General features: G+C 42.6%; 1 protein-coding gene across 1 annotated transcript; it reads left to right on the forward strand.

Moving 5' to 3' along the window:
- Positions 1–4,971: 4,971 nt before the first annotated feature.
- vwa1 (von Willebrand factor A domain containing 1) lies at positions 4,972–13,847 on the forward strand. The gene is made up of 6 exons (XM_071539236.1): positions 4,972–5,342; positions 9,145–9,702; positions 10,791–11,123; positions 11,344–11,619; positions 12,002–12,286; positions 12,606–13,847. Exons 1-6 carry the CDS (start codon positions 5,258–5,260, stop codon positions 12,632–12,634), a joined length of 1,566 nt encoding a protein of 521 aa, XP_071395337.1. The 5' UTR covers positions 4,972–5,257; the 3' UTR covers positions 12,635–13,847.
- Positions 13,848–15,099: the final 1,252 nt, after the last annotated feature.

The following is a 15,099-nucleotide window of genomic DNA, read 5'->3' on the forward strand; positions in this document are numbered from 1 at the left end:
ATAATAATAACAACAATAATAATAATAAACTGTATTACTTTATGTAGAACTCTTCCAAACAACTGCTACAAAATGCATTATAGAACAAAGATAAGTCAACAAACAGAAGGAAGCAAACACAAATGCCAAAAAACGGCCTCAGCCTGTGCTCCGAGCCAAACTCTGCTGTGCCTTAAAGGTTATCAGAGAAAGTCAATAATATTTGTCACTGTGTATCACTGTGTGCTCATTCACTGAGCCTCTTTATTTTGTAAATTGCGTGACTCTTTCCCTCAGTTCGTAAACGCAATGAAATCTTTGCAGCAAATGAACCCGCTATCCTGTGTTGTATGTAATTTCAAAGTAAATTATATCCAACTTGTCCAAATCGGTTTGTGCTCTTAATGAGCCAAAAAGATGAGGACATTTATCCTCTATCTACAAAGAGAACCCCCCTACTATTCCGTCACACAGTGGGACCATTGTCTGAGTATAGCCATCTCAAGAGGAGCCAAGGCAGCCAGAGAGAGAACTTCCATCGACCCGACTTGGCAAAACCAGAAGCTGTGACATTTCGCTGTGGAAACTGTGCAGTGGGTGTTGGCCTCGCCAATGCGGAGACTCCAATGCAGATTATTGCAAAACAGATGTTTTAACTGGTGCGATGGATCTAGCTGTACCCGCTTATCCCAAGACAGTGAGCAGATGCGGGTGCTTTTGTCCAAAGTTAAATATACATTTCCTTTGATTTATCTGTGAGAATGCGATCCTGGGTTTAACTGGACAGTTGGCTGTGTTTAGTGTAACTTGTCGTATTTGTTTAGGAAAACCAGAGATAGAGTGTGTTCCCTGGTTGCAATTAGGTCTTGGGCTCCCCAAACATGGTGGGATATCATGCACTTCGTCAACCATTTTGTGCAGAGGAATTTAAAAAAACATCCAGAAAATAACCATTTTACTGTACATTCCATGAGTCTCGGGTTGGAGTTCCTCAATGATACCCTTTGGACCAGCTTGCTAACACATTGGGAGCACACAGGAAACTGTAAAAGTTTAGGCAATGACTTTACAGGCCTTGTAACAAAGCTCGCAAGACAAGATCCACCATGAACGTACACAGGATGCTGACCATGGGAGATCAGGAAAACACCGCTGACGCAGGAATGGAGGAGCGGGTGTTGGTCAGGAAGGCAGTGGGCACTCGGTGATGGGAAATCCCTCAGACTTCCCCCTCCCCGCTCTGTATTTTTAGTTTACTTTAATGGCTTTTATTTATGTCTGGTGTCAAAATCCAAAGTGCAAAGAGCGTTCTTGGCACTTGCCTCGAAGTTCGAGCTGTTGGCCTCAAACAGTCCAAAAATGAATTTTAGTATTTTGTCTGTATTCCCTTCTTATCCAGCTTCCCTTAGAATTTATCTCACTTTTTTATCACCCTCACCCACATGTCCCTTGTTCTTCCTCCTTATCTCCTTCATCATCTCTCCTTTATCTTGATGACGCAGTTTGGGTTTCCGTTCACCGAGACCCGGAGAGAGCTTTTTTCCCCTTTCTTCCTCAAATCTCTACAAACGCATGTTACACAATAAACCAAACCCCGGATAGACTGGCTGAAGGGATGAAAAACACTGGCAAATATAGAACTGTGGAATTCACTTAACCATGCTGTGCTCCAATATGGTGCCAAATCCTCTGCAGCCAAGGTTTTAATGGGTAATTACAGCTAGGCCGCTGCTATGGGGCAAAAAGTTACAAGAAACTATATAAGAGCCTATTATCCTGGCTGCTAAACAGTTTCAGAATTCATCCAAAAACCTACCTCTCCTCCCAAATGATTTTTCCTGTTTTTCTATATTTCCATGTTATCACACCCTGAATGTTGTGATGAACAAAATGTCATAAACTCTTCCACCCCTTCAACGCCCTATTTCTGTTTTTGCTTCTCCTCGCGTTCCTCCTACTCCCTTTGCTGCCTTGCCCCATGCCAAAATGCTCCAGTTTATAATGTCTTTCCACCTTTTCCCTCCTCGGCTTCCACGGAGCTCAACTAGAATCTGGCATCTCAAAGGAGTATTAATTGGCATTCCGCAAGGACTATGATGGTATGTGAGAATAAGTAGAAACAGATCACCGTTTAGGTTGCATAATGTGACGTACAGATTGAGGGAGTTGTGCTGACAGTGACGTTGCGCTGGATGGAAACCACTGGCAGTCTCTGTGAAGGATTTCATCACAATGTCAAATGCAAAGGCAAGCTGCAGTACGTGTGCTGACACACAGTTCAGTCAGTGACACATAATCTATCATTGGAAAACTGATACGACTGCAGACGTGAATAAATACAAACAGAAATGGGTTCACGTGCATGCACACACCCAAACACACACACGCTCATGCTTTGAATGTATTCAAATGTCTGCTCTCTCTCTCTCTCTCTCTCTCTCTCTCTCTCATACACACACACGCCAAGCTGTCCCAGGTGGGGGTATACTATGTGTATCTAACTGATTTACAGCTGACTGACTGTAGTGTAATAAAGCACAGGAAGAGAACTCCCATCTGTAATATCCACAACCGCACAGTGTGGGGTGACCACGGCCTTCGGAGGCCACGAGTCTGCATGTCAAAGCATGTTCAGTCGCTGGAGGAGGGCGCACACAGCGAAACAAAAAATTAATGTTGCATGTCCAGCATGCAGTGAGGTCGTTAATGGATCATGAAGCAGCAGGCAATTGATGACTTCCCAGACATTTTGAATTCGATTTTAGCACCAGGAAACAAGATTTTTCATTAACCAGACGCAGATTTGAATTTCATAGCAGCCAAAGTAGTTTTTTTACAGTAGAAAATACTGATTGAATAAAAGGTTGGCTTCCTAGAATTAAAAGACTTACCAGCCACAATCATAATATCAGCGCTTGTGCTTGTGTAGGTCTGTTTGGCAGTTATCTCTGTTTCAGTCATTGATCATTATATGGAATATTTAGGTCAGAGAGAACCATCATAATGCTTCCCAATCCACTCAGTCTCAGTGTTTAGTTACTAGGTGTGTGTATTGGGAAGGGTGTGTTTATTGTCAATGTCTCAGTGGAACAATAGAAGTATTTGGACACGATGCGTCACAGAGGAATCCAGACCTTTGTTCGGTCCCACTTGAATTCCTACTTCCTCTCCCATCCAATTATTCCCTCCTACCCCCATGTTCTGTCTTTGTTTCTCTCTCTCTCTCTCTCTCTCTCTCACACACACACATACACATACACAATATCAGTAACCCTCCCATGCTGAACAGTAGGTCCTGTACGACTCTGTACCATGCAGCCCGATTCTGAAACTGTCCACTCGCTGTATTTTCCACATGTAAATCACGCTTTATCTTACAAGGCTGTGAGTGGTTGGCCTCAGAGAATGGCTGACATGCAAGCGGTTGGCCTTTCACTCTCTACGCCTACTGTATCATTTCAAAGATGCACTCCCATTGGTTTGAGCGCTGCAAGTATTTGTGGTCCTTCTTGGTGAGCCTGATGTTCCTTAAATTCTTGGTTATCTTTAATTGGATAAGTGTCCAGAGAATCGATTGAGTGCAAAGATAATCGCTATGAACTTTTTTTTTTTTAAATGTTTGTATCTGAGGTTTATTTAAAAACTTTTTCCAGGAATTATGTGGAAAAATATAGTTGTAGCCACAGGATATATCTGGGAAACAGCAAAGTAGCAGTAAATGAAATGGGTGGGAAAGCTAGGACTTCCAGTCGAGGATCACCATAAGGCAACCATCACTTATTAAAAAAAATCAATTACGTTTTCAGAAAGGCATTCATTTAGGCTTTTATCCCTTTGTAAAACCCTGTTGTTATAAAACCTAAAGCAGTTGATCCTACTTACTGTGATGTAGGCTATATGAATTTATCTCATAAGGAGTTATATTAGGCAAAAATATGGGTAAAGTGAGTTTTAGGTGGGTTCACCCTACACTATATCCCTGCTAATAAGATGACTTGAAGACTTAAAGCTCATTTTGGCTTAAGTCCAAGGAGTTGACGCCTGCATGGTGGACTCAGCCCTTACTATTCTGAGTTTCTGGGGAGACATGGAGAGAAAGGGGAGGAGTGAGGTACACAAGAGAGAGAGAGTTGTGTCAAGGCAGCCAGAAATACCCGGAGTAAGTTAAAGCGTTTGTGCCTTCAAAATAAAAGTGCAAAATTTCAAAATAGACTGTCAAGTCAGGAGCCATTCTTCTAAGCTGTGTGGTGTTTGTTTTGTGACTGAGTCTTTCTTTGTGTCAGGGGTGTCCGTCCACTAAACCCTAAGCTATTGCAGTCACTGCATCTAATATAATTTGCCATCATTGTTATTATTATTATTGTTGTCGGTGTTGTTGTTGTTGTTGTTGTTGTTATTATTATAACTTGGTCAATGTGATAAATTATTTGATGTAGGTCACCAGACTCTCAGGGAACATTGGTCCTGAATGCTCCCCCAATTTTCATTTGGTTTCCAAATTTGGAGTTCAGTCCAGATTTATGGCAATTTTTGATTGATCTTTGCTCTCTGTTATCATAATAAAAAATTACAAAATCAAAATTGGACTGTGATGCTAAGGTATGGAGAGTGCCACACCTTGGCATAGGCTACCCAATTGATGCCCATTTGTCTATAGCAGCCCTACATACTGTATATAGACATACTGCATTTTTCACAGGCCTATATGGCTATGAATATATGCAGGGAAAATTACTTTTTGGGATAAAAAAAGTGTTTTAATTTAGATTCATCCTTGAATATAGGCCAAAATATAGCCTACTGAAAAAACAAAACAAAACAAAACAAAACAAAACAAAACAAAACAAAACAAAACAACACCATGCACGTCAATAAGGGTTTTATTTTGAAAGTTGTGACAGGAAGTCTTATATTTTATTCTGGCTAGCTTGACACTTGGGTGTCCTGAGCGCTGCAAACGGAGCCGCACTTTCATTGACGGGGAGCGTCCCGACTTTGCGCACACGGACTGAAGTTACACAACCTGTCCAGAAAGTTGCTCTGTCGACTTACACCGGCACCAGTGACCAAGACGACTATAATGCTCAAGAGAGAGAACAAACAAAGCAAAAAGACCGTCTGGATGTGAAGCTTATGAATTATGGTTTTGACTATTATTCGCTGACTGGGAGTGCGCTCCTCCGGGCTATGGTGGATATATGGTTGAATCAAGACCCTGTAACGTTTTAGTGTTATAATTTGCGTCGGTGGAATTGGTTCATAGCCATTGTTTGCAGTGATGGAAAGTCGCATTTTGTTGGCCTGGGTGCTGGTGTGTTCGCTCCTGCGGCTGTCGGCTACACAGAACCCCTTACCTGAAGGAGGTAAGCCCTGCAGGTGGAGGTCATGGGCGTCAGATGGGTATGGCAAGGCATGGTTACTCTCCATACCTTAGCCTGAGCGAGTCCAAATATGATCTTGTATAGGTTATTTATTTTTTTTATTATATTTATCATTATAGTCTAATAGAGAGAAATGTGTTTGGAAGCCATGACTGAAAAAGTCACATCTGGAGAGCATTCAGCATCAATGTTCCCTCTGAGCTGATAGTTTGATGAGCTTCATTCAATAATTTATCCCATTGACCAAATAATAATATCTGGTCAGTCATCAGTCATCGCTCCACTTTGTCCCCAGAAATGCAGCCAATATAAAGTGAATTTGGACGTTTTGGAGGCAAATTATATTAGATGCAGGGACTTGGCCATATATTATGGTTTAGTGAATTGATGCCGCTGGCTGTCTGGGATTAGGGTGGATCAGGGCGGGGTTGATACTGCACCAGTGTTCTCACTGAAATGGCATGACTCCAGGTATTGCATTGTCAGTGATGAAATCCCATAGCCTCCAGCAGCGGTTCCCAAAACTGGGGCCACGGACCACCCAGGGGTCCTGTAGAGGGCTCCAGGTGGTCCCCAGCTTAATAAGTAATAGGTAGATTTTATTAGAATATTAGTCCAATGAGAGAACAGAAGAATGGCCAAGTGTGACTGTTTTGATCAGAGGTTTCTGTCTTCCCTAACTACAGTTTAAATTCTGTTCTAAATCATAATTATATAATAAAAATCCTCTCATATTGGGAGTCACTGGGACAAAATTTGATCGAACAAGAATCTATAACTATGACATTTAGGGTATCTTGAAAAGGCATGGGAACCCCTGGCTTACAGTAACTGTTAAGACTGAAGTTCCTTCATCTCACACTTATGAATAGTTAACTGATATTTGGGGATCGCACCTTAAAATGTACTCACTGAATATTTATTCTGTTTTTGATACTAATACAGATTTGGTCAGTTGTCATCACAGCAATGCCTATGCATGCAATAGATCTGTCTGAGAGGCTAAACTTGGTGGTGACACCACTGAGTCTGTCAGTGGGAGCTGATCTTCATGACTTTGTGTTAACATGCTAGCGAGTGCATTGCTGTCACTCTGCCATTTCCATGAATAGGACCCTGATGAGAAGCAGCAACCAACTTAGTTTACAGTAATTGTGCTTCTTAAACATAGACTTGCTTTGATGCGATGATGTCCTAGTAAATCAAAGAACCCCCCCCCCCCCCCCCCAACCCAGTCCCACAAAATAAGCAGGCTCATGCTCATGAAGAGGCATTGGTAATAAGACTGTGTGTGGGTCAGAGGATTGTCCTAACTCATCTTGTGTGTTTGACTGAAAAAAAAAATCTCTTCTATTGTATTTCTTTTCCCAGCACTTCACCCTTATATTATCATTCTATGGTCACAGGGATATTGTAAGGACACTAAGGCCCTGACCTTAATATCGGGTGCTTGTAATTTTGATCGTGTAGGAATTGAAGGTCATCCTAAGTTCTGGATAAGAGCAGAGCTAAATGCCTAAAATGTAAATGATATGTCTGATCCTCTGCAGCACATCGTGTGTGTGTGTGTGTGTGTGTGCATGTGTGTGTGTGTGTTCACATTTGCACATGTAGCTTTACAATGTTTTAGTGTGAACAGTACAAAAAAGCATACTTTGTGTGGGCTTCATTCTGTATGTGTTAGTGTCAGACTCATAAAATGTGTGTGTACATGTGTTAGACAGGTTGCAAGACCTGCTGTAGTGTTTTACTAAGGCCATATGAGGTTTCACACTTCATTTTTTCACCATCACATCATTCACTGGTACACAGTACTAATAGTATACCAATCAATCTTATTAATCGTGTTTACAAGAACAACAGATTGCATTTAAAAGCAGATACCTTTCTAGATAACAGTGTACCAGCTCCAGACCGAAACATGTGGTGTAAGATAAACAAATACCTACACACAGGCAGCGGTAGGGGCTGCATGGAGGCCATATGTGACATGGAGCAGCCCCCTCGCTCCAAAGGAGCTGCTGTGCAAAGTCCAAACAACAAGACAGATGTAAGAAATTCTTTAGGTGGAGAGAGAGAAAGGCAGCGTGTGTGCATTTGCGCGTGTATGTGTTTGTTTTGTGTGTGTGTGTGTGTGTGTGTGTGTGTACACGCCTCACTTCCCTCTCAGCTTTCAACACCTTTAACTCTTATCTACACCTGATCTCACGTGTTAAGCATTCAGATATGGAAGGGGAAGTACGCAAAGGAAATAATTGTTCCAATACTGTCAAGTCTCAACACCATGGATTCATAACTGAGTCAGTGCCTCTTAATTGCGCTAATATTATTTAAAGGTCGCAATGTACTGGAGGCAATATTAGGTCATCATCTCTGTTTATCTGTCTGTCTCGCACTCTCTCGCACATATTTTTTTTTCATCTCTCCTTAAACGTTGCTCTCGACAACTGAAGATCGTTTTCTCCAGTCAAATACTATCTCGCTCGCTGCTGCTTCTTTCTTTCCCTGTCTCTCTCTCTCTGCTCTGAGCGTATATGGCCATCCAGCATTCCTCCTCGTCTCTCAAATGGAACTGCCAATACACTGCCCCCCCCCCCTACTCTTTCTCTTTCACGCCCTTTATTCCCTCTTGTCCCACCTCCTGCCTCCCCTCCTTCTCTTTCTACCACTAATATCCAGCGGCTACTGTTTTCCCTCCCTCCAATCCTTCACCCTTGGCATTCATTTGCAACTTTGCTTCTGTTACAAACTATGGAAAATTGGCAAAAAATCCTCTGTTTTGCTCAGTGCGTGAATGTTTTGCCTTTTATCCACCCACTGCTTCTTAAGTTATCATGACGCTGCCATCTCTCCTTCAAGTTTATGTTTGTTTTGATCTATTATCGCCACTGTAATTACTCGTTTCTCACTCGCTTCCCCCCTTACACCCGTTCAAATCTCGCCTCTCATTTTTCTCCGCTGCTTTCATGCTGAGAACATTCCCTATAAAGGTTTTAATGACTGTGTGACTGTGTTGTTCCAAGGAGGTGGATGGTGAAAGGGAGGGAGATTCCAAGTGTGTGCCTGTCTGTGTGCAGTGTGAGAGGGGGGACCTGTGGAAAAAGTTGAGGCAGGGAAAAGGAATCAGAGAGTGAGAAAAGTGGATAAGTGTCTTGTTCAGTGAATTTTTCCCACATTAGCATCACAAGGTTGTAACTACTGGAATTGTACTTATCCTTTTATGTGTGGGTGGCTTTTATAAATAATGACTTTGACACTTGTTGCTGGCTGTTTGTAGGTGTACCAAAAATACCACAATGTTTCCTATTAACCCAAATAATTATCCCATTTCTCTCGAGAGTATCTCACAGTGGAATGATGCAACGTGCTGTTTTTCAATGCTTGATCTGTAGGGATGGGACAATATATCGAAATTCAATATATCGTGATACAGAAATGTGACAATACGTATCGTGGGGCAGAAAAATGTATCGCGATATTAGCTCCATTTTATTCTGCTGTAGTAATCACAAATGAGACGGCTTGCCCATCACATTCTCAAGCTGTCCATCCAAATTATATCATTTGCACTTTGTAATGACATTTTTAAGTTGTTGTTTACATTCTAGCAAGCCAATGTCTTTGCTAGAAAGATTTGTGGCTCAGAAACAAACATAATTCTGTACATAACTTTTATTACATCGTACTTTGTATCGTATCAAATCCCTATTGATCTGCAATAATGTAATAATCTCATTGATGATGCCCACATGTTTTGTTAACAATTCTTTCTTCTTTCCCACAGTGCTGAACTGTTGTGAGGGTGACGTCCTCTTCTTATTGGATTCCTCAGGGAGCGTCTCCTCCTATGAGCACTCCCGTATGCTCACCTTCCTGTCTGAGCTTCTCCTCCCCTTCTCATTGGGAGAGGACCAGGTGAGGGTGGGACTGCTGCAGGTGGGCACCAAACCACGCCTGGAGTTCGGGTTTGACACCCACAATACCCAAAGTGGCCTCCAGGGGGCTTTGAGGGACACCAAACCTCTCAGAGGGGACACCAACACAGAAGAAGCTCTGAGAATGGCTAAGGACTGGGTGCTGAGACCCGGGGCGGCGGGTGGGGCCAGGGCGGAGCTACCGCGAGTGCTGGTGTGGTTGACGGATGGGGTGAAACCGGGCGATGTGATTGGACCAATGGCCGAGCTGCGCGAGGAGGGCGTGGCCGTGCTGGTGGTGTCCACTGGGCACAGCAACTACCAGGTGTTGCGGCAGGTGGTGAGCCCACCCGTGGAGGACCACCTGTACTTTGTGGACATCGATGATATGAGTATCATCACAGATGACTTACGGGATGCCATCATTGGTGAGTATGAGCACTGGTATTTGTGGGTGGGGGCATGGGTGGTGGTGGTTAACTGGTGAATCTTGAGGTTTATATTAGTCACCTCCCAAAATGACGTAGTCCACATGATGCCATCACTGGTGTATTTTCAGGGCACCCCCTGTCTGACATACTTGCCAATGCTGCTCTAAGTACTTGGTATTAAGGCAACTTACACTATGTATCATGTCAAATTTCTGGCCAGTTTCAGCTCAATATAATTTAGGTTTAAGAAATAAAGTTCACGATGGAGATAGATGAAAGATGAATTAAGCTGCATTATGCATGTGTTCCATTCGATTCCATTCAGACAGCTACAATCCCACTACTTGCCTGCCACTCATACCCAAAAGTATGCGTCTGTGCTTCTCCCTAATTCCACACATGCTCCTGAAGACAGTAGGGCTAAAAAGGAAGCTGGCGCAGTAACAGGTTGTGTGTGTGTGTGTGTGTGCGAGAGTAAGATTCACTGTAATGAGATAGGGGGATCTATTAATGGATTAATGATTCAACTTCCCTTTCTGCATCTCCCCCACTATGTCAGACATTGATATACATATATATATATATAGACCAGGGGGGGTAGCCTATTTCCCTGGCCAGATTGGGTAACAGCCATAACACTCACAAGGGGCACTTCAGAAATAATATAGTATATATGACATGATGCATAAAGTAAATATGGGTTGTTTACAGCATAGGAGAAATGAACCAATCCTTTTGCCGAGTGCCTAAGGATCCTGTCACAGACATCAATGCCTCTCTTGGGTTTGTTAGTTTGTTGCAGGGTCTAACTGGGTTAGCTATTTCAAGTTGTCTTATTGCAGGGGTTATGAATGCATTCGGAAACCCAAGTCTGTCTGTGTCTGTCTACGTGGGTGGCTGTCTGAAGCTGAGGCATTTTTAGCGCTCTGTCTAGTGTTCTTCCCTCCTCCCTTTCTGTCTTTCTTTGCAAGAACTTTTTGCTTCATCTTGTCATGTTAAGCCCCAGATGCATGCCGTCTTCACATTAGCCTTCACATTAGTTGCAGTAACTTCATCCTTCTTCATCCTGCCTCTCACCCCAATAGAGATCATCCGGGCCGAGCGACTCCAAATCCAAGACGTCTCCACCAACTCTGCCACGCTCCAGTGGCGACCGGTTCTGTCTGGTTTGACAGGCTACTACGAGGTCCGGTATGGGCCACTTCCGACAGGAGGAGCGGGAGGCGGTGGAGTAGGTGGAACTGGTACCAGTCCAAGCACCAGTGGCAGTCAATACCAGAGACTAACCCAACCTGCAGATTCCAGTACTGCCAAGCTGACGGGCCTGAAGCCTGATACCACCTATATTGCCACACTGACCCCAGAGTCAAATGAACAAGTGTTGAACACTCTCTCTGTCACCTTCTCAACAAAGCCAGGTTGGTTTAGATACCATTCGCACATTTGGTCATAATCCATAACTATGTGCTTATTTTGCTGTATACTCTTAGCAAATCCTTTCATCCACTGACAAAATTGTGCAGTAGCAATGAAAGAAATATAACCCAGCAACTAATGGTTGCTATTCTTCTCTACTCAGATTATCTTTTGTTGCATAACTTGCTCAATGTTTTTTTCCTCTCCCCAATCTCCTACCAGAGGTGCTGAGCCCAGCTGTGGTAACTGTCTCTGAGTCAGGGCTAACCAGTGTGAGAGTGAGCTGGGGTCCTCTCCAGCCAGAGTCGGTCAGAAGTTACCACATCGAATACTCTGCCCTGCCCAGCGGCGAACTCCACACTGTCACAGTGGGGCGAGGGCAAAACTCCACACTCCTCAAGAACCTCCAACCAGATACCACTTACTTGGTCACCGTTAGTGCCCGGCACTCCTCTGGCAAGGAAAGGGCCATGTCTGTGAAAGTGTGCACTCGGGAAGGTGAGTTGCATGGTGGTAAATGTGGTCTAAGATGGAAAACAGGGATCCGTTTACTAGACACTAATACTAATCCTTAACCGTGGGTGGGGTACACAGCCTAATCCTTTTTTTGGATATTAAATTTCAGCTTAGTTACTGTCATTCCAGACTTTAGTAACCTAAGGGGTTTGAGTACAATCACACTATTATATTCTTTATGCTTTACTTTACTAAGCCATACCAGGGAGTTTTATTACAGCGATTCTGTTTTCCTTTAGCTTCCACTTTTTTCCTCTTCTTCATACGCATTCCCTTTTATTTTTTCTCTCATTCTCTTTCCTTCTGAAATTCATTCTGCCTCCTTCCTCTCTGCTCTCTCTCCAACCTGTTCCTTTATTTCCAGTGATGCCGGCCTTGGCGGACCTCCAGTTGACTACAGTTGGTAGCGACTCAGTCCAGGTTGATTGGAAGGGTGGGGTGGCCGGTCTGAGGGGCTACTGGCTCACCTGGGAGGGACAGGAAGGCCAACGTGGGTCTCTGTCCAGTCAGCCCTCCTCCCTCTATTTGCCCCCCAACTCCCTGTCAACTCGCCTCACACACCTTCCCCCTTCCACCAGAGTGTGTGTGTCACCCGTCTACCGGACAGCGCGGGGAGAGGGACTGTGTTGCACAGCACAGTTTCACTCAGGTTGGTGGTGACAGGGCATGTGGTCATTTCAGTTCAGACTGTGACATTTCTGTGTTGTAGATGTGCGCATTTCATCCAACAGTGGTAAAACGTGGTTTTCTGACCACCAGGAGCAACTCTTTGAACTCTGATCCAATTTAAAAACAGAAACACATTTTATATTTGAGTGCAACGTATCTCCAAACTAATGGCATGTGTTGTCTACTGGTAGTTTCCATGGATGCAAGATAATACATAACATAATATGATATTGCCATGCCTTTTGACGTGACGTATAAATGTGAATGACTCAACAGCTGTTTTCTCGCTCTGTCTCTAGATGCATTAATATATGGCTACAGATCATAGCACCACTGAACTGAAGGTGCACCATACCAAACATGGAGGGATGATGAAGAGAAGAATGCAGACTTTCATCCATAATTCTTTTTCATGCTCCCCTCTATGGATATCATCCAGAGGAGATGTGTGGTTTGGCTTACTGAGCACTCATGTGGAAGCCATAGACACTTATGAGTGGTCTGGGACAAAATGGCCAAATGCCGATTGCTACAACCTGCAACACAGAGAGGACTATTTGCTTTTCCCATTTACATTGTCTCATATGTTTTACACATAATCAAGTTGTACAATGCTTTACATTGTTTAAGATACAAGCTTAAGATTAAGATAAAGCAAGAGAATTCTTAGGTCTGCTTTCCAGAACCAAAGTAGAGCACGCTGGGAATGTTGGAGGGTTTATGTGGCTTGTTTTGGAGAAAAGCTTTGCACCATATGTGGTTCTCATGCCTAAATCAGCATTTTTTTTCAAATCCACTAACACGCAAAGAACATCTGATTTACATTTATAATGAATAATATAACTTTGAATACTTATGACTTCTCTTTTGTGACACATGCTTGGTACTGTTGGATACTTGTGTGTGCAGAGTGGAGTGCTACTGTACAACGGGGCAAATGAACACACAATCCCTAATAACAGAGGATCTTCAGGATTGCTTTGAACTTTTGAAAAATTACAAACAGACCAACCACACTCCTTCAAACTACAGAGAGATGCTACATTTGATGCAGATGTTTGTAACTGAAGTTGTCTTGCAATGGTCTCTGGGTATAGATCCATAATTGATATATACTAATCAATGGACATGTAAGTTAAAGGATTAATAGGTTACACTTTTTACAGACATGCTGTTTTCATCAAAACACTGAGTCTGTTTTTAAACAAGTCTTTGCTGCCCCCCTATGGAAACTGTCCTCCCAAGCTCGTAGCTGATCTCTGTTTGTTGATATCCTCCCAGAGCAAATGTATTTTATGGTTGTAAACCACTACTGAAATTTAACATGAATTTGCAATAAAGACCATTATAACAATTTGATTATACTTACTGTAGTTTGCCTAATTAGTAAGACCTAACATCACTGACTGAGACTCTGGCTTTGCTCTATCTTGTTACACAAATTCAAGTTAAAGCTGCAATCCAGCCTTGTATTCACCATGCAAATCTGGGGGATCTACACTTGGTGTATAAAATATTAAAACCACCTTCCTAACACTGAGTTGCCCAATCTATGTTGCAATTGCCACAAAAACATTTTGTGGCATTTCTTTTTTTAAAATTTTAAACTGTCTCCTTCCTTTGATGTACATTTCCCATTCGTGACTGTGGATTAAATAGGTGAAATCAATAATGCATCATCAGCTTTCACCTAGATTTACTTGGTTAGTATATTTTATGGAAAGAGCCGGTGGTCCTAACATTTTGTACACAGTATACTGTATATAGGTATTTTCTGTAAGGGCTACCTGTTTATTAATGTTTGCCACACAGATTAGGCCTTTTAACTACGCTATCAGAAAATCAACACAAATATCACATTTTTTATACTATACTTTATTTGATTTTCATGGAAGAGAATTAACAATCCGTCTTAACTATTTCATGCATGTTGATGTGCTCTCTTATTTTAGTCGACGGCATAACATATTATGCCGTATATAACGTATTAATCATCAACAATTAATCAGCAAACACTGAACTAAAATTTTCTTATAATGTAAAGTGAGCAATGGATGGGCTGACACTAATCTGTGAAAATACAACACTTTGATCAATATAGGCCTACTTGCAATAGCAACAGGCGTTGCCATACAATTAACAATGAACGCTCATTTGCTGTAACCCGTATTGATTTTCACCTTGCATACATCTTAGTGAAATTTATTAGTGCATTGAGGGGAGCCTCCTCATCAAATGTTTCCTCCACAGAGATCTTATGTCTAACAGATACCTTTGTAGGACTGCTGAAGAAAGGTGTGTACTTGTTTGAGGTTGGATCATCCCAAGATCGTTCTGCTGAGGGCAGCGGTTGACAGTTTTTGCTGCTGTTCATTGCTTAAACCAGCAGGGGTCCTCACTGTTAAATGTAACTGAGACCCTGGATTGTAAGATGTGTGGACCGGATCCGGATTTAAACCTTAAACCAAATGGTTTCAGTACAATTCTAAACACAGCCTTCATCAGTGTAACTGAACAGTGTGGGCCAAACTTCCTACGATAACTTTCAGTCACAACGGCTACTTTCCTTCATGTCTCTCCTAATGCTATGTATGTAGTCAAGTAAAACTATAATCACTTCTCTGAGAATCATGATCTTGAATCTTGAGAGAGAAATCAAAGTCACAGTTCTCCTGCTCAGAGAGCTTGTCCCACATGTACCAGTATGCATTGTGTGAGGTTCTTAATGGGCGTGTCTACCTTGCTGCCAGCATAAGCTCCCTACCACGTTCCTCTACAGAAAGCAAGCATTTC

Source organism: Centroberyx affinis, unplaced genomic scaffold (assembly GCF_046629955.1).
Source record: "Centroberyx affinis isolate AG114_WGS23_722 - 3 ecotype Tasmania unplaced genomic scaffold, CSIRO-AGI_Caff_v1 ptg000202l_1, whole genome shotgun sequence".
Classification (NCBI taxonomy): domain Eukaryota; kingdom Metazoa; phylum Chordata; class Actinopteri; order Beryciformes; family Berycidae; genus Centroberyx; species Centroberyx affinis.

Bases quoted from the DNA above. Each gene is read 5' to 3' on its own strand.
- vwa1 (XM_071539236.1), top strand. From the start codon at position 5,258: ATGGAAAGTCGCATTTTGTTGGCCTGGGTGCTGGTGTGTTCGCTCCTG. The intron at 5,343-9,144 runs GTAAGCCCTGCA...TCTTTCCCACAG, and splicing joins GAACCCCTTACCTGAAGGAG to TGCTGAACTGTTGTGAGGGT. The intron at 11,124-11,343 runs GTTGGTTTAGAT...ATCTCCTACCAG, and splicing joins CACCTTCTCAACAAAGCCAG to AGGTGCTGAGCCCAGCTGTG.